This window comes from Haliaeetus leucocephalus, unplaced genomic scaffold, assembly GCF_000737465.1.
Source record: "Haliaeetus leucocephalus isolate CR32 unplaced genomic scaffold, Haliaeetus_leucocephalus-4.0 Scaffold495, whole genome shotgun sequence".
Classification (NCBI taxonomy): Eukaryota; Metazoa; Chordata; class Aves; order Accipitriformes; family Accipitridae; genus Haliaeetus; species Haliaeetus leucocephalus.
In genome coordinates this window covers 2322422-2341086 of record NW_010972931.1, presented here as the reverse complement: position 1 = coordinate 2341086, position 18665 = coordinate 2322422, and the positions used below count along the sequence as shown (strand labels likewise).

At 35.4% G+C, this 18665-nt stretch overlaps 1 protein-coding gene across 1 annotated transcript in view; it reads right to left on the bottom strand.

The window, feature by feature from the left end:
- The window catches only part of ATP11A (ATPase, class VI, type 11A), a 128006-nt gene that overhangs the window by 15189 nt on the left and 94152 nt on the right, over nucleotides 1-18665 (bottom strand). Inside the window, exons 13-25 of the mRNA XM_010575632.1 lie at nucleotides 18389-18562; nucleotides 17059-17222; nucleotides 16691-16762; nucleotides 14903-14976; nucleotides 14587-14690; nucleotides 12642-12823; nucleotides 11718-11969; nucleotides 9009-9183; nucleotides 7654-7756; nucleotides 7255-7400; nucleotides 6226-6285; nucleotides 3938-4065; nucleotides 2041-2176 (exon numbers count right to left, since the gene is read on the bottom strand). Coding sequence (XP_010573934.1) covers nucleotides 2041-2176; nucleotides 3938-4065; nucleotides 6226-6285; nucleotides 7255-7400; nucleotides 7654-7756; nucleotides 9009-9183; nucleotides 11718-11969; nucleotides 12642-12823; nucleotides 14587-14690; nucleotides 14903-14976; nucleotides 16691-16762; nucleotides 17059-17222; nucleotides 18389-18562 — 1770 coding nt within the window. The remainder of the gene's footprint in view (nucleotides 1-2040; nucleotides 2177-3937; nucleotides 4066-6225; nucleotides 6286-7254; nucleotides 7401-7653; nucleotides 7757-9008; nucleotides 9184-11717; nucleotides 11970-12641; nucleotides 12824-14586; nucleotides 14691-14902; nucleotides 14977-16690; nucleotides 16763-17058; nucleotides 17223-18388; nucleotides 18563-18665) is intronic.

Here is an 18665-nt window from a genome sequence, read left to right as displayed (position 1 = left end):
AAAAAAGCGGGGGGGGGGGGGGGGGATTACATTTGGAAGCAAGCTTAATGGTATGTAAATCTTAGTCTGACACAGACATCAATCTAAGTGAAAGACATTGACTTTCTTCACTTTTTACTAGTTTTGCAACAATGGTGATTTGTTCATTTCTGGAAGGAAAGAAGAATTCAAAACTTTTGCTTCAACACCCATTTTAACAATTCGGAACCTAATTTGAATCATCTTATATCATTTATGGTATTACTGTTACCTTCAGCCCTTTTATCCCCTTTCCTGCTTTCTACCTTCTCCCTGTTCTGTAATAACATACTGTTGTGGTAAACCTTTCAAATCTTCAAATCTTCCACTGAGTTTTTCCAGAGGTGAGCATAATTTAAATACTTGGAAACAACCATCAACACCAACTAGCATTCATGTATGTATGGAACTCACACATGTATTCCTGAACACTAACATTTTCAAGCCTTTAAATCTAAAACTGCAACTCAGTATCTGTAAGTTTGATACATACACACAAGCATGCCTGCTGGCTAAGGATGAATTTTCTAATCCACTCTGACACTCAGCAGTCAGAATGTCTCATCAGACCACACATTTTATCATCAAATATTAACATGGATATGTAGTTGTAGATATAAATATTCAAAATTTGGAGATTAGGCACTAGTCTGGCTTTAGAGCTTTATCAAGAAGAATTTGAAGGTGTGCAACAGCAGTAGACTAAAATTTCAAAAAGGAACCCAGTCAGAATATCTGCAATACCAACCATTTGCAAAATGTGTACAGGTATGAGAAGTCTAATTTTCAGGACTATAAATATAAGCTGATGCAGAATTTTGAACATCTAACAGAGCATAATAGTACCAGGAGAAGTGCTGCAGTGTGCAGTTATGTCTAATGGAAATTCATTCTATCCTTAGAAAAGCTCTTTCTAACAAAGCGTTCCCTCACACACTAGAAGTTCATTTCCCTGATAAATGTCACAAAGATGGTATTTAATGATATTTGAATATTGCATTCCTAGCAAACATGTACGTTACATATAGGCAACAAAATTGTGCAGTTTATTTTCTCTCTCATTTTGAGGGTCTTTTCTAAAGCCATTCAAGCACTTTGTAGCATAAACTGTAATAAATTTTCTACAGCAGAGAGAGAGTCAGCAACAAAATTTAGGTTACAAAAAAGCATAGAACAAAATAACAAAATGCAAGGAAGCCAAAAGCCTACTTAGTTTTTAAAGTTCATGGCTCTTTACCACACCTCACATACCTTATAGTCTATATAAGTTCTTTATATTTTAAGTAGTTATAAAGTAGCAATAAAGAACATTTCTATCTATAGGTTTAAGTGATATTTTGAAATAATTACAGGAAATATTTAACTGCTCTTTAACAGTTTAATTAAAGAACAGTGAAAGATGAAATGGATATCACGACAAATCCACAATAGTCTTACCATGTGAGTGCTGGTTGTCATTAGCTGAGGATAGGAAGAGAAGCAAGTAGCAAAAAGAAAAAAAGCACACAAATAAAATAGACCAAAATATCAATGGGTAAAATAAATAAAATGCAAAAGTCTTAGAATTTGCATTCATGTGACTGCAAAGCAAGTAGAGATAGATTATTTTAAGCTGCCATATGTCAAAAATAATTAAAATATTAAAAAGCTTGTTATATTTAATCTCTTATCATCATTCATAACTACTCTACCAAAAGTCCTTTGATATGTTAATCAGATATTCATCAGATGCATGTTAAGCACGAAACAGAAAAGTTACTATGTAAATTCTGAAGGAATACTCGGAATTTACTATGTATATTTCTCCTAAGTTGTATCTAGCCCTGTGCCTCTACAGATACACAGAATTCCTATTGCATAGTTTGGACTTTGCTAAACAGATAACCCATCTATCTCACCATAACTCATAAAACAGTTATCAGCTGTGCTGGAAATCTTGAAGAAAACAATTAAAACTACGTTCATAGCACAATCGACATTAAAAAAATTACTTCTGATTGACTGATCAAATCCAACACTAACCTGTCCATTGCTGGTCACAACTGTGTTGTCAAACAAGAAATAGGCACCAAAGAAAAATACCACAGCATCAAACACTCCTAGGAATGTCCAATAAATAAATGCACGCCAGCGCAGCAAAGCATTCTTGGCAACATCTCTGTGTAAAATAAGATACACACATTCATTATCTGCATGTTCAAAAATCCTAGAAAAATGATGTCACTCATACTGGGTTTTTTGAATGAAAAACAATTAAGAGATTACATGTATAACCACTACATTTCCACAAGACAACTGTCTACCATTTCACATCCAAATCCTTCCTGAACGTCTCCTCTTTCTTTTTTTTTAATGTAATTTTTACTAAATCCTTTTAACTGCTGCCTGTAATTCTGCTTACTTCAACTGTATGGTAAATTCCCCTGTGCTGCACCCATTTACTTTTCAATCTTTTTACAGAAGGTATCTGTTTTCCAGTATTTGCTGCGCATGTGATGATCCACTGTAGATTTTAAATGGAAACACTAGAGGTCTCTGGAGACTTTGCTTTATTTCCCATGGGGCACTTTTATACAGAATATTGTAACAAAGCAAAATATTCATTTTATGTGGAACATGCGAAACAAGGATTTTGCAGTTGAGTTGATGCTTCAGGTCAAATTGGATTTCTTGAATGCTTTCCCACAAAAAATACAGGGATTGGTCAACAATAGAACTGTTCACTAGCATACATTTTCTTATTACAGAAAAATTTAAATATTACAACTTTAGTTCTTGCCCACAGAAAGAATATATATCAACTTGGCGTATAGCATAAGCCACATCAGAATAAATCAGAACACAGTTAAATGAAAACCCTGAACTACAGAAACATTTACTACCAACGAATACTTTTACCATATGGACTTTAAGACTGTCTGATGACCATATGAAGTCATTTCTCCCTGCAGATTACCAATATACAGTGCAAAACCATATGTGGCTAACAATAGCCTCATCTGGCCCAGAATAACTGCACTCTTGCCCAAAGCAGCTTAGCGATAGACTCTGTTACATATCAAAACCCAAATATTTTTGGGCAAATAACCTCTGCTATCTTTCAAAAACCAAAAAGATCTTTTGAATGACCATTTCTAAACCAAAAACATTTATAATATAGAAAAGAAAAAAAAACGGGGGCTGTCGAGGCTGAGTTTCAACAGTAATATCTTGTATTCCTTTTCAATTTCAGAGGTAAAAACATATCATTGCATTGATTAACCTTTGGGCATCTAATATTACTCTCAAAAAAATGTTTTCCCTTGGATTATCTACTGCTACCACTCTCTAAAACATACTAGTTTTGCAGCTACAAGAATCAAAACTGGGCACTGTTCCTAATTTAGATGGCCACATGCAGTTAATTGGCAAGAACTGCATTTCAAGTGGCTAAGAATCTAAACCAGTCACAATTTAAATGTACAGAAGTGAGTCAACAATACGCAGAGGACAATGTTGGATACCACACAGAATACATCCTATGATACAACGCTCTACCACTTAGTCCTCTTTTCTTGCAGAATAAAACATGTATATAGAAGAAACAGTATGTTTTCTCTTTTTAGAATACTTCTGTTCCCCACGGCTGGAGAAAACAGAGTACTAAAATAAATCGTATTTAGATTTGTAGAACAGTAATTTCTATTTTGCTCTTGCTCACTAATGTAGCAAATGAATGGTGTGGACTGCAATATGTAAATATACATGCAAAAATACACATGTATCTATTGTAGTTATAGACTGCGCATGTGGTCTTCAACCCTTCTGTTGCAGTGTATGTGATGTTCTACTGCAACCTTGTACAGAAATCCTGAGGATTTTGGTTATAACAGAGATAGATCCCACAATTGAACTTTGGGGCATAATGTATTAATTTTACCTGTATAGGGAAGGCTCTCTCTTGAGTGTGTCTGCACTGACATGTTGTTCCATTAGACCGTACAAGAGGATAGGAAGGGAAGTGAAGCTGATATTGTACAGTGTTAGATACGCAGTATCGTATAAAGTCTGTAGATGGAAAAGAATTAAATCAGCTAGTTTTCATTTTGAAACATGATCCACTGCATGACACTTGATTTACAACAAATGAGTCAACTTCTTCAGAAAAAACAAAACTATTTCCCTTCACAATGGAGGCAAATATCCTTGAACAGCTGCTAACCGATATAAGACACAACTCTGCACTTGTACCCCATTCATCTGGAGGACAAAAGATCAACTAAAATATTGATTTAATAGTCTGGTCCACATACCGGCCCCTCCTATTGTTTCAACTGTAAGAGCAACTCCAAACTACCCAAACTGAGCAACAGCAGATTCCTGTAGAAGCAGAAATTCCTCACTGGCACATCCACCCCCCTTTTATCTCCTCCACGTCTATATAACATGGAGACATGCAGGGAGGAAGGGCGAGTGCTCCAGAGGTTCTTCAGCCGTAGGTGACTGCAACAAGCTGTACAAAGAAACACCCCAACATGTCTTTGATTCTTCTTCCCGCTGAACTACAACTACTCTTCCATGTATGTATCATCACTGTAACTAGCCCTCAAACTTACCACACTGCCCCATAAAGAGTTATTTCCCAAAACCTATTTGGTGATCATTTATGCCGTAAAAATTGCTGGCAAACCCCCCTTTCTGATTCAGAGCTACATTTAGCACTTAAAAGAACAGGAAATTAAACTAAATTTTCATCAACACATGCTTTCATATCTAAATCCTAATAATGCTTGACAAAAACCTACAAAGTTTTTAGTGATCATTTGAAATTAAAAGCAAAACAGATGAAAAATATAGTTCTGTCATTTTTACTCCTCCTGGAGCTTTCTTTTGAGACATTCCACAAATTCAAAGCAACAGTACTATTTTCTCCCAATTAAATCCTCCTCTTGTCCAATTTAATCCTGAAAACATTCCTTTGGTTTTTGCTCCCTCATTCAGAAGAAAGAAGAGGCAGATTTTTTCTGCACAAATTAGATGACAGCAAGGGTGAGAAGTAAATAAACAAAATTTTAGAAAGGAGAATACTGGATCATCTCCTGAATGATGGCACTTTTCTGGCAAGCAGCAGCTCACTTTTCCTCTATCTTTCTGTGTTTATTTTTTCTTTTCAACTAACTGAATGCCACTATTTGTCTGAAGTTTGCAATTCATACTGTACATGCCGGAGAAAACTAGTTTATTCTTCCATTTTCATTCCAAATTCTAAAAATGAATAACTAGTTCAATTACTTATCTTTCAAGATTGCCTCTGTCCACATGCAATAAGCTTAAACGTAACAGACTCCACATTTCCCACAGACATTTCACTTTGCATTGCCATTTCCAAATTTTGGTTTCCTGTATTCTTTGACTTTGAAATAACATTGCTTTTATGATAATTCACAAAATTGCTTTCTGTAACTTAACTGCAGTTGCCACTGAAAACCATATGAACCAAAAAGTGATGCTCTTTTTACAATGTGTAAACTAACCTAGAAATTTTCTCAGCTGAACAGGCACAGTGTTAAAGGATCCATTTTTTACAAAAAATGCCTGTCCTGATTTTGGCTGGGATAGAATTAATTTTCTTTCTAGTAGCTGGTATAGTGTTATGTTTCAGATTTAGTATGAGAATGATGTTGATAACACACTGATGTTTTCAGTTGTTGCTCAGTAATGTTTAGACCAAGTCAAGGATTTTTCAGCTTCTGATGCCCAGCCAGCGAGAAGGCTGGAGGGGCACAGGGAGTTGGGAGGGGACACAGCTAGGACAGCTGACCCAAACTGGCCAAAGGGGTATTCCATACTGTGTGACGTCATGCCCAGTATATAAACTGGGGGGAGTTGGCCAGGGGGGATCGTTGCTTGGGAACTAACTGGGCATCAGTCAGCGAGTGATGAGCAACTGCATTGTGCATCACTCGTTTTGTATATTCTAATCCTTTTATTATCATTGTCATATTATTATTATTATCATGATCGTCACCATTGTTTTCTTCCTTACTGTCCCATTAAACTGGCTTTATCTCAACCCATGAGTTGGCTTTTTTTTCCCAACTCTCTCCCCCGTCCCACTGGGTGGGGAGGAGTGAGCAAGCAGCTGCGTGGTGCGTAGCTGCCAGCTGGGATTAAACCACAACAATGCCAAAGAGAAAACCTTGCAGTGAGGAAAAAAGAACAACTAACCTGTTGTGAAAACCCACAGAAGAACTGATATAAAAACTGAGGAAAAATGAAGCAGACATTCTGAAAGACAAAGTGACACAGTTGTCAAGTGAAATACAAGCTCTAATTCATATGCTGTACAACACTAAAGCTACGTATAATCAGTTTTACAACACTAGTCATAGTAAACATTGCAGGAACAGGAGAAAGAGCTACATACATTAAACATAAACATTCTCATCTTACAGTAGCACTGTTAAGAAAAATACTGAAAATATTTTGAAAGCAAACTTATAAGGCTATAGTTGCAAAATTCAAGGGCAATGAATTTTGCGATCCAGGAGTACAGATCAGTTAAGGCAAGGCAAATTAGGTACAATCCACAACAGGACACGAACTGCGATAAGCAAGCATGGATACTTTGGTTAGCATGGTTCCCAGCAAAGTAACTTCAAGATGTTTTTAGCTGTGACCCCAAACTTCATCCTCTTCTAATTATGAATATAGTCAACCACTGAGACTTGAATTATCTTCTGAAGGTTCCTTTCTATAATCTTCCCTTGCTTACTGAAAGAACTTTGGATCCCAACATATAGACATAACAAAATCATCTAAACAGGGGGATGCACATTATAAACTTTCTCCATCTACACTATCCTAATGAATTTAGAAACTAATGTGAATTAAGTTATGCTAACTTCTCAAATACTATTTCCAACTTGATGTAACAGGCCACTGTAGAGAGAACCCAGAAGGTACTGAAAATAAGTAGAACGGTCTGTGATGAGATATAAGACAAGAAAAAAAAAAAAGACAAGGCAGATTTTGCTTTTAAACATACCATAGATTACAGAACATATCTATATAAAAGCTATTTCACTTCATGGCCTGGATAAAAACAATAATCCCATTTCAGCTTTACATCTGGCACTCAACAAAATCTCTTTATGGAATTATTGCTTTTTTATACCATTGACTATGCTAACTATAGTTAGATATTACCATGTTAAGTTCTTGAGATTTATGTAATTAGAATAAGCATTCTCCTACCTTATAAAAGAAGTATTGCACAAGTTCAGATATCCTAACATAATAAAAATGCCCATGAACAAGCAACATTTTTTTCAAATGTTTAAATTTAGGTATTGCATAGTCACTGTTTCTTGCTGCTTGACGACCTTCTTTGCCAATGATTCCTTTAAAAAAAAGTGATGAAGCTGTTTAATAACTGAAGAACTATTTCAAAGATACAATTATTTGAAAAAATATATAATAATGCTATAACATTGATCTAATAAGAGATCACCGCTGTATCTCAAAATTTCCAGGGTAAATTCACTAGAAGTTGTCTATAAAAAGTATAACCTGATTCTTTGAGACTGCCTGTTTTTAAGAAGTAAATGTTTCTTGTCATTTCACTTGAATTAATATTCTAAAAAGCACACTTACCTATACCAACATGTGCTTCTAGAATCATACTGACATCATTTGCTCCATCACCAATTGCTAATGTGATAGGATGCTCCTTTGATAACTTAATCAATTTTACAATCTGGAAAAAAATAGTGTTAAAAAACTCTTCTCTGTAATGGTTTGCTTATTTTGCATGAGTGTACGATTAATTAAAAAAGACTAACGCAGTTATATAAGAAATTCTGTGAAGGGACAAAAAACCAGTATTACCCAATGCAACTATGATACATAAAGATCACAGCAGTTTCTTCATACTAAAAGTATTTGTTCCAAATATAAAATAACACTTTTCAAATACTTCCAAACTATTTTGAGAGAGATGGACAGAAGGAAGGAAAAGCAGAAGAAAGGATGATGTTGAGATTGCTTAATGCTGTGTAAGTGCATTAATAAATTAAAAGGGTTCCAGAGACAAAGAGTACAATTTCAAAGAAATCCTGAAACTAAAGACTGAAAGATTCTGCTTTCTTAACTGTGCTGAATTTTTTTCATACTATTTAAGATAATAGGACTCTGTATAGGTTTAAACACTAGTGCCATAGAAACTGTCCAAAAATTTGACTTCAAATCTGTCCATTATAAATGAACACCTCTGTAAATTTGGTACCAAGTCAGCTGTAACTAAAAACTTCCAGACAGTTAAAACCGCTGGCTAAATACATTTGTTAAAATTAATAAGGGCTACATATGCTGTACCTGAGCACTGAGGAAAAGACATGACAGTTTGAAAGGAAAAAAGAAGTGTATGTTCCAATGTTTGTTTCCTTGAAAAGTTCCTCAGCTATATTTAGATGTTTCAGTAATGAAAGGATATGTTTTTACTTGATACAAACTAGTATAAAACAGTCAAGAAGTACTTAAACATGATAATGCACACATTTTTCTGTCTGGATTCTTCTTTCTTGGCTTCCCACTTGCGTTAAAAATAGAGAAGAAATATCACTCTACAGTAATAAATAATGCAGGTTCTTGTAGGATCAACAGATAGTAGACTATTCAAAGCTTGTTAGGTTAAAAAGGAAGCAATTAGTTCAGTTCATTAAATATATTCATTTATCAGTATGTACCAACCATAAAATTTGCACAATATATACATAAATCAAATTCAGGTGCACAGCTGGGTGCCATTTCAGCATACCATTATCTAAATTGCTTGCCAGTAGAAATTCTCCCCTCTCCCTTTTTTTTTTTGCTTTTTACATTTTAGTGGATACAAAGATACAAAAGTGAATGGTAACATTTTAAGTTATTATGATAGTCATACAGAGTATTAACTTTCAATATTTACATATGTGCACAGCTAACAAGCAATTATGAAATGAAATACAAACCTGTGCTTTTTGCAGAGGTGCCATTCGACAGCATAACACTGCACTGCAGTTCCTGCAAATTTCAAGAAAGAGCTCTCTGTAGTTAGCAGAGCTCCCATCTTGTCTTGGTTTCATTATTAATGATAATGCTGCTCCATCAATAATTAAACCATAATCTTGCATATCAGTTGAAAGTCTGTTCAGGGATAAAATATAAACTAAGAGTCACTGTAAAATTCTCAGACATACTTTAAATCTGGCAATAGTTCTTTTGTGAGAATTAATTAATGAAAAGATGATGAGTATGGAATACTGCAAAATTAATATACTTCTAAAGGAAATTCCTTGTATAGGACTGCTATTTATGACATTTTGAAATTTTAGATTATGTTAAAAATATTCAGTGCTTCACCATTTCTAAGACAGAAATCTGATACCTCAATGACTTCACCAGTGAGTATGAGTGTATAATTAATGACCTTTCAGTGTGGTTTGAAAGGGCTCCAAGAACTGCAGTGAGGTAAACTGTGTTGCAGGAATAAAGTTAATTTTGTGGCACATCCCATAATATAGAGGAAAAAAGTTACAGGGAAAAGCCTTTGGTACTCTGAAATGTACTTCGATGAGGAAAATAATCTTTTTTTTCCAAGGGTCTACATGTAAAGAAGTAAATCATGCTTTGAAGGAAATGCCTAAAAGAGACTTGTTGGCCCAGAGAGATAAGGCTACTGTCTACATTTACAGTATGTATACTTTGCGTTTAGCGTGGCGGCTAAGTCCAATACAGGCATACCTGTAATTATAATATTAAAATATAATAATTATATGTGTTATCTATAATATTACAATATATTGTTTTATATATTAATCTATGATGGGTATCCTGTAATAATCTGGGCATTGCTAGAAGTGTAACCGTGGTCACATGAAGCACACTTTACCAGAGTAACACATGGCGAGCCATGGGGGAAGATGGTCCGCGCTGCAAGAGCGGTTTGCCGTGGCATCCAAACTAGTTATTTCAGAGCACCCTTGCATTTATTTGCCTGAATTACACAGCAGCCTCAGGCTCCAGCTCAGCAGTGAGTGTTGGTTAAACATACGTTGCGGTTTATTTGTGCTTTAGTTTCAGTGTTTCAAGGTTATACTACTGGGCGTGGGTTTTCAACAAACATGGTTTCACCAGGACCCATGGTTGTGAGGAAAACATGGTATTTACTAATATTAATGTATTTTAAGCACTTCCCTCCATCTTCACTATTAGAACACAAGCTATATTTGACAAATAAAGTACCATAAACCATATTTAGTATTTAGTTCACAGATATTTTCAGCACTTTGTTACCATTGGCACAAATAGGGCAACACCATTAGTATACAATGATATCAACCAAAAATGTACAACGTTCAGGCAATGTACTGCATGTTTGACATATTATAGTGAAAGATTTTCAGCCTGAATTTGAACATCCAGGCAGAATACTGCTATTACTATCTTAGCACATTCTCCAACTCTGGAGCCAAAGACAAAAAATTCTAATGAGTCTCAATGTCTAGAAAATTGGCATTGCACAAAAAGTTAAAGAAACATGTTTAAACATACCCTGTAAGACCTGTGGGACTTAAGCTAAATGTGGTACAGAGAACAGAGAAATATGATTTATTTAACTGAATATACAAGTGTTCTTGATTAGACCAATGGGGCTTAGAGTGTAAGAAGAGCTACAAAAAATGCTCTGGCCCAGAGTTTCAAGCTGTAAGGCTAAAAATTATAGAAACTCTCTGCTAAAATAATATGACAAATGCTTGTTAGCTTGTTGTTCCTGTACTGCAAACTTATTATAAAAGCATATAAAATGTACTTGCTAGCTGGTTCCATATTAAAAAGAAAAACAAATCAAATATGCACCATTATGTCCAGAAGACTAGTAACTTTTTTAACATCTTAAGATGATAAAGATATTTAGAATCCAATCCTTGGGTTTTTACAGTGGAAAAAAGAGCAAGTAATGTGTACCAGCTATGAAGCTTCAAATAAGTAGCCTAATTTACTACCCGTATGAAGCATAATATACATTTTACCAGTTTTTTGCTTTTTAATGCCATTTTCTATCTTATTCCATGTTATGTTTCACTTCTGTACACGTGATACCTATCCTTCTATGCATATTGCAAATACACAGAAGTCAATGATTTCTTCATAATTTAGGGTACTTTAAGTATTTTTACACACACCAGAAGATTTGGTGGTACACTGTTGCCTGTCACCTGTCTGTAAATGTAGCACAATCTTCCCTAGAAAAAGGGCCATATATAGTTGCTCTCTGTGGCCTTAGTCTTATCAAGAAAGTCACATCACGTACTAACTCTGATTACAGGAATATATCATATCTGTTTTCTTTTTGAAAATTAGAAACAGTATTTTGCTTGACAATCATTTTTCCAAGAATAAATATTTTTGCAGTGGAAAAATATAGAACTACAATGTCAGCTGTGGTTTTTTCTTTTAACAGCTAAAGCAGTACCAGAAATGAGATAAAGAACCATGACTGTGAAAATTTAAACTTATATGGAACAAACATACTTAATTGCCTTACAGTAATTCACACTTGAACAACAGAAACTGAAACATAGTATGTTGCTGCTCTTAAGGTAATCAATCAATCATTTAACTGTTTATGAAATGCAGAGAAGACCATTCCTGGCTTGAAAATTCAACTTTTTCCTTACCCTGAGAAAGTATCCCTGGTTAAGCTGCCATTGTGTCTTAGGACAGTTTTGCTTAGGTCAAAAAGCACATCGTGTAAACTCTGTTCCTCAATTTTCTTTGTGGTTAGCTCAAGTATTTGTGTATTTCTCCGGAAGAGTTTGCAAGCATAGCAAGTAGCTGCAGCAGTCTCCATTTTGTCTCCCGTCAGAACCCAAACTTTAATTCCAGCTTTCTGGAGTGCTTCAATAGTGTCAGCAGCCTTTTCTTGTAGTCTGTGGAAGTCAATTGACAACATACATTGATAGATTGCTTGAGAGGTCCTTACTGAAAGGTTTCCATAACCAGATAAAAAATTTCAATAAAAGTTATCAGATCTAAGAATTTTCCTCAAGGTGTGAATCTAAAAATGTTTATGGGAGTAGTACATTATAAATAATTAGTTTTGACACTTTCAAAGTGCTCAAAGGCTCACCTTCCATTTATATAGCCTAAAAGACAAGATGCTTCATTCCCCAGACAAGTACTTCAGTTAAAACATTCTCAGTGCTTTCAGCTAATGACATCAAACAGTGAAGTACTGCTGAGTTAAAGTTACCTCCCAGTTTAAACAGACAGTTTTTGAATTTTAAGACCTAAAGATTCTTCCTTCATTTACTCAATACCCTTTTTGTAGTTCTTTCCTCCAAAACTTTTTCCTACAATTTGTTCCATAAGGTATTACATAAACTGCATGTAAATGGCTTGAATATACTGATTTTTGCACACTTAACTATTGTTACTAGCTTACTAAATTATAAAGTTACCATGTGTAACTTCAGTAAGCTAAGGGTATGGAATTGATTCAAATACAGTTTTTTTCAAATAAATCTCTAATCCAGAATAAAAGATACAAGAGAGTCTCCAACTACTTTGGTAACTTCACTAAACATAAGAAACGTACTAACCGATCTTCAACAGCTGTAGCACCAAGTAAAATAAAATCTCTTTCTATCTTCTCATACACTTCTGCCAGTTTCTTTTCCCGGTCCTGGAGGGCCAACTTTGCGTTCTGAAGCAGCTTCTGCGCATTGCTATATTCTTCTGCTGTGAGCTTTTTATATGCAACACACAACGTTCGCAGTCCCTCCTAAAGAATGCAATCAGAAGAAACAAAATTTCTCTTGGAAAACTCTTCTTAGACTTCTTGCTGGTGTTTACGCTGGAATATTTGAAAAATTGGAATGATCTTACTATTAACGTGAAGAGTCACACTACCCACTTCACTATAGAAGTGAGTATAGTATGGACTAGCAAAGTACAGTATAGACTAGAATGTGGGTCAGCTTGATTCTGTGCTGCCCTGGAAGCAGCTACAACCTGAGGGACAAACCTCAATCCTCCAGAAGAGAAACAGCTCAGTAACCCAACTGGATGTATAAGATTACCAGGGAAAGGAGAGTCAAGGTAAAGGTTTCCTTCACCATGTGTATAATTAGGCAGGATGAGTCAGAATAAATAACAATAATATAAATAGTAGCTCTGCAGAGTCTGATTTTGATGCTGTGTTGCAGCAGAGACAGGGACAAAATATCACAGAGTGTTGAAAGTGAAAATCCAACTGTGCCATTTCAGTCAAGTGAAAACTAGAATTTAGCTGTGGGTGTTTCTGACGGGATCAGACTTTTGGACTGTGTGATGAGTAAGAAACAGGGTACGTAGACTGTGTAAGGCAGGACAAAGCTGTTATAACACAGAAGGGAAGTTTTGCCACCTCAAATATATTGCCTCTCACATATACATTTAATTGGCACTTAATCTTCATAAACTTTAACCCAACGGGTCTTTGTATAGTTACTTATTACCAACCCAAGAAGGAAACTATTTAAAAGCTCCCTGACTCTTGCTATTGATAAAGGTAGGTGCCAGGTGGCTGCCTGTATCTTCTTTCAGAAGCTTCTGTATGGAGGAGCCAGCCCTATTTCCAATTGTCCAGGATCTAAAAATAGCTGTTGGTGTGGATTTCTCTCTTGACAGGCATTAGATGGATATGATATGCAAACACTCCTTTTGGTTTCACTAGCCTCCTTCAGTTGTAATTATCAGACAGCTGTTTCACATAGTAAAGCTTAGCAAAGCACTTTGGCAAAGACTTTTGAAGTTTCCCTTCAAAACAAAAGCAGATAACACTGTAGGTATTTTTTCACATACCTGTAATACTTTGTTTTCAGTTTGAGTACTGGATGCTAGCAAATTTTATCCTATTTATAAGGCTGGCAGTCATACTCCATTGCAATGGGTTCTGCATGTTTTTGGACACAGCAAAACTCAGTATTTTACAACTCCAAATACTATATTTTAGGTAAAACCAAGTTCTGAATTTTTTTAAAGGTCATCAGGGTGTTCATAGCTCATTTTTAGCACGTAAAAATATAAGCATGATCACTGCACTGTTTCCCCATAAGAAATGCATTTGTTGCTACACTGTGCTCTAATGGATTTTCTCTTTTAAGAGCTTTAAAGCAATCAAAGGCGGCAAATCACAATTGCTAAGACTGGGGTCTGAAAGCAGGGATGAGATTTTTGTGAAGTTTTTCACTCTTCTTTCATTCAAAAGTTAATTCAAACCACCACAGTGCCATACTAAAAAGCTAATTGATGACCTCTGGTATAACATACAGCTGTGCATGCACCCATATCTCACCACAACTGGCATTTGGAAGATGAGACGGAGGACAGGCTCAAACAAGGGAGTAACACAGACTGCTACCCATACAGCCTGCGTGCACTTTGGCATACAATAAACTCGGTGCCTGGGAAGACAATCTGTTACCAGATGAAGCAGGAGATCAGAACACTTGGGTTTTTTCGACACTGATATCACATGAACAGATCAATAAAATGGAATCTTACCACTGCGTTGCGTTCAACTCTGGATCGTATTTGGTCAATTTTGCCTTCTTTGACTCTAGGAAATATGGAAGAATCTGCTCCCTTACAAAACAGAAATATATCACCTAAAAGAGACAGCATAAGGAATTCAAAATGGCCAAATATATCTTTCTTTAAAAAAAGATCCAAATTACTAAGTCTTCAGAAAGATTTCTTTCAACTTTTTAATAACATTTGCACTCATGCTGGTACCTGGTCCCCTTTTTTATAAAGAAAGGCACACAGACTGTGATTAATGCTTAAACATCTAAGAAGAAACAGAATGTGACAGCCCTACCTGTTGAAGATTTAACAATTACACTCATTCGCCGTCTCACAGAATCAAAACTCAAAACCTCTAATAATTCAAACCTGAAACAGAAACAGAATATTTTTTAAACAACTCAGCTCTTCCAGATCCCTAAACTAGTTATTACAACTTCAAGCCTATCAATTACAACATGACTGCTAACATGGAAAATTATGTTGAGTACTATGGAATATGGAACTAGTACAGAATGAAACAGCAGGTTACAAATAATAAATAGCAGAGGCCCTCGGCTCCTAATTACTTAAACCAGAATTTGTCTGCATGATATTTATAATTTTCTTTGGATGCATAGTCAATGTAACTTACTTAAGACTAGAAACCTTGCAGTAGAGCACTGTACTGCTGCCAAAGTAAATTCCTACCTATAATACCTAGGCATAGCCTTAGAACTTGAAATGCATAGGTGTTTACACAAAAGTCATTATTTAATATTTTTCTAATTTTGAATATTCCTATCTCCCAAAAGTGCCCACCCAATTTCATGAACCTTGCTCAAGTGTGAACTGACAAGTTATTCAAGTGAAAAAACATTTCTTTTTACTGGTTTTATATTTACCATTGATTTTATGATTTGATTTTCTCCCATGTTCCTTTCCTTTCTAGGAGGAAAAATGAACACAAGCTCCCGTTGTACTGTTTCTGTGTAATTCATCAGTTTATATACTTTTATCATTTACTCTCTTACTTATTTTCTTTCATTTAAGAGAGCCCCCCTTTTTCCAGCACAAACATAAGCATCCCAATCATTAATCCCAATCTCTTCAGTTCACCTCTGTTAATATTTTCCTTGTAAAATAGATCTGCTTATTTAATTAGATCATTCAGTTCCAAGTCCTTGAGCCTGGGATTCAAACCTGTGCAAGGCCACAGTGTTCATTTACAACAGAGTCTAACAAGGAGCTGGATCGGGCCTATGTCTACGAACTGTGATGCATTTTTGAAAAAATTCCTAAATAATTATAGTGTTTTCATAAATCATCAAATTATATTGACTCCAGTTCTTAGGAGTTGAGCCACAAAAGTCTGAAGTAACCTTCAGGAAAAATCCTCCACGTTCCCCTAAAAGGGGGAAAAATAACAGCAGAGTTCCTATATTTGTGTCCAAGAGTCCCTGTGTAGTTAGCAGAGCACACATGCAGGAAGACACAGATATACAATATCCTTAACCAGCACACAGCTACAGAAGTGTAAGGCAACATTTTCAAAAGTATGTAGATCCCATTAAACAGCTGTACTACTTAAATGTTATCGAAAATTTTACTCAAATTATGGTTTACAAAATTTATTCTACATGTCAAAGGAAAATGACAAAAAACAGTACCTGTTTTAAATTTTCTTTGAACCAGGTATAAAAATTTATTCTATAGATATTACCTTCCAGTAAATTATAAGGATTATTTGTGAAGAACAAATGGGGTACATACCGTTTTCTGTTAAGAAAATATTATTTACAATACAACAAAGGAAAAATACCCACAGTCCCGAAAATTATTAGGAACTATTAAATTAGGTCATGAACCCCACACCACATCTTTGTTGTTATATTAATATTTCATATTGCATATACTATCAAACTAACAGACTAAGTGAAAATATAGAACTTACAAATATTAGCACATCATTTATTTTTCTACTAAAATGTACCATTTCTGACTTTTCTGAATTAAAAATTAATGTATAGAGAAAGAATGATTTATTAAACACATCAGGAAAAACTCCTCATCAGTCTATTTTGTTATATTTTTAACCACTCACTTCTCTAAGTTATTTTCCCGATTTAAGATCTCCATAAAATTGTCCTTCAGCCTTAGATAGGTGTAACCAAGTCTGTAAGATGAAACACACATCAAGAGAATGAATACAACAATTACGTAATTATCCAGTTTAAGCATATCATAAGGATTTAAGACTAAGCTTATCTCCTGGAAAAAAACAAACAACAAAAAAACCAAACTGTTTTTATTTAATTTATAAATATGAATAATCATGACTGTATGTTAAGAAAATCATCAGCTCTAGATGATTTAGTGTTTCTTATTATGATTTTTGTGCTGAAAACAATTTTGAACTTCAGTGATTAGATCTCTAGATTAAAAAAGTGTAATACCTGATTACACACATACCTCTGTATTCCCTCAACTAAAGCAACTTCATCAGGTGATGATGAAATATATATACAAGATCTTCTTGAGAGCTGGTTTTTCTTCAATCCATCTACACTGTCATCATCTTTTACCTGAACAGTGTGGCAAAGACAAAGAGCTCGGAAAAATAGTTCCTCTCTCTCCTAAAAAATAAAAGGAATGGTTGTCATTATGTGTGATCACTTAAGTATTTCTTTGCTAACCTTCCGAAAGAAAAGTTTTCCATGTCACTGATTACTACCATTTACGATGAGATAAAGGCAGTGTCACAGGTCACCTGCCCTTTAGGGGGAGCCCAGTCTTTCCCAGTGGTAACCACACAACTGCTCAACAGCTGCCAGTGCTACTAGCATTGCCATGCAAGTCACACTGCTGACGCCCCAAAAAAGTGTGCATCTTTTGCCTCTTCTGAATGCCTAGATGTGGCTAAAGGTTTTTTTTTTCCTTTACTTTTGCTTAAACTTGAACAACCTGTATTAAATACTAGTCGAGGTACAATTTTAGGAGTTCTGAGTCCCTAAAGAGGGACACAGCACCTGGAGCACAAGTGTTAACAGGCTTTACAGATTTCAATTACTCACGCAGCTTGAACACCTCTCAGAGCTATGTAAAATAAAAGGAGCATGGACACTGTGGCAGCTGGAGCCAAGAACTTCTATAAAGTTTCAGATGGCTTGGTATGGTCCAAGTAGGAGATTGTATTGATGTACTTAAATATATTGTCCTTTGGCCATGATTATCCTGCCCATTTACACCCCGCTCATCAGTTGACATGTGAAGTCTCCTTAACTTTCAACTTTGCTTCACACAGCAAGAAAGCCACAGCACATACATGCTGTGTGTAGCACATTTCAGATGTGGCTATATTAAGTCACATTTAAAAGTAATTTAATTTGATCATAAACCATTCTCTGGCTGCATCTTCACTCAGTGATGACTAAGTAAGTGTTTGCACTGAGCACTCATTTTCCCCCTTGAGGAGTTTCCTGCCTTGTCTTCCCTACTGTAGCTAATGTTAAATGGAAACCAGCTATTACGTTTCTTCAGCTATTAACCAGAAAAAGTTCTGTATTTTGGGGAGTTTATTTAATTCAGTTTTACAGCTGCAGTAGGTTGGGAAACTTTGTATTAAGCCCTTAAATCTTACTCTAAACTAGGAAAGGACAATGTCTGTGTTGTGATGCGTTTCATGCAGTTATCTACTTTGATTAGTGAAGTTCAAGGATATTTCTAATATTGCCTTCATCAACACAGTTCACTTTTTATGTTTCATTGTAAAAAAAGAAGAACCTAGAAGGAGTCATCACACCTTTCCACTTCCTCCAGGAGAAGAATCAATCATATCAATGCCCGTACAGTCGTGGAGAATTTGGCCATTGCAGATAACATGTGGTACATAAACATGCCCTTCAATGCAACATTCTACGAATTCCATGTTGTTCTCAGTTAACGTTCCTGTTTTATCTGTGAAGACATACTCAATCTGCAAATGAGCACAAATTAAAAACAGCAGGAATATGAACAGAGATTTTCCAAGGTCTCTTAACAAAACTAAGACTATTACTGGGTTACAACTTCCTTTAAAC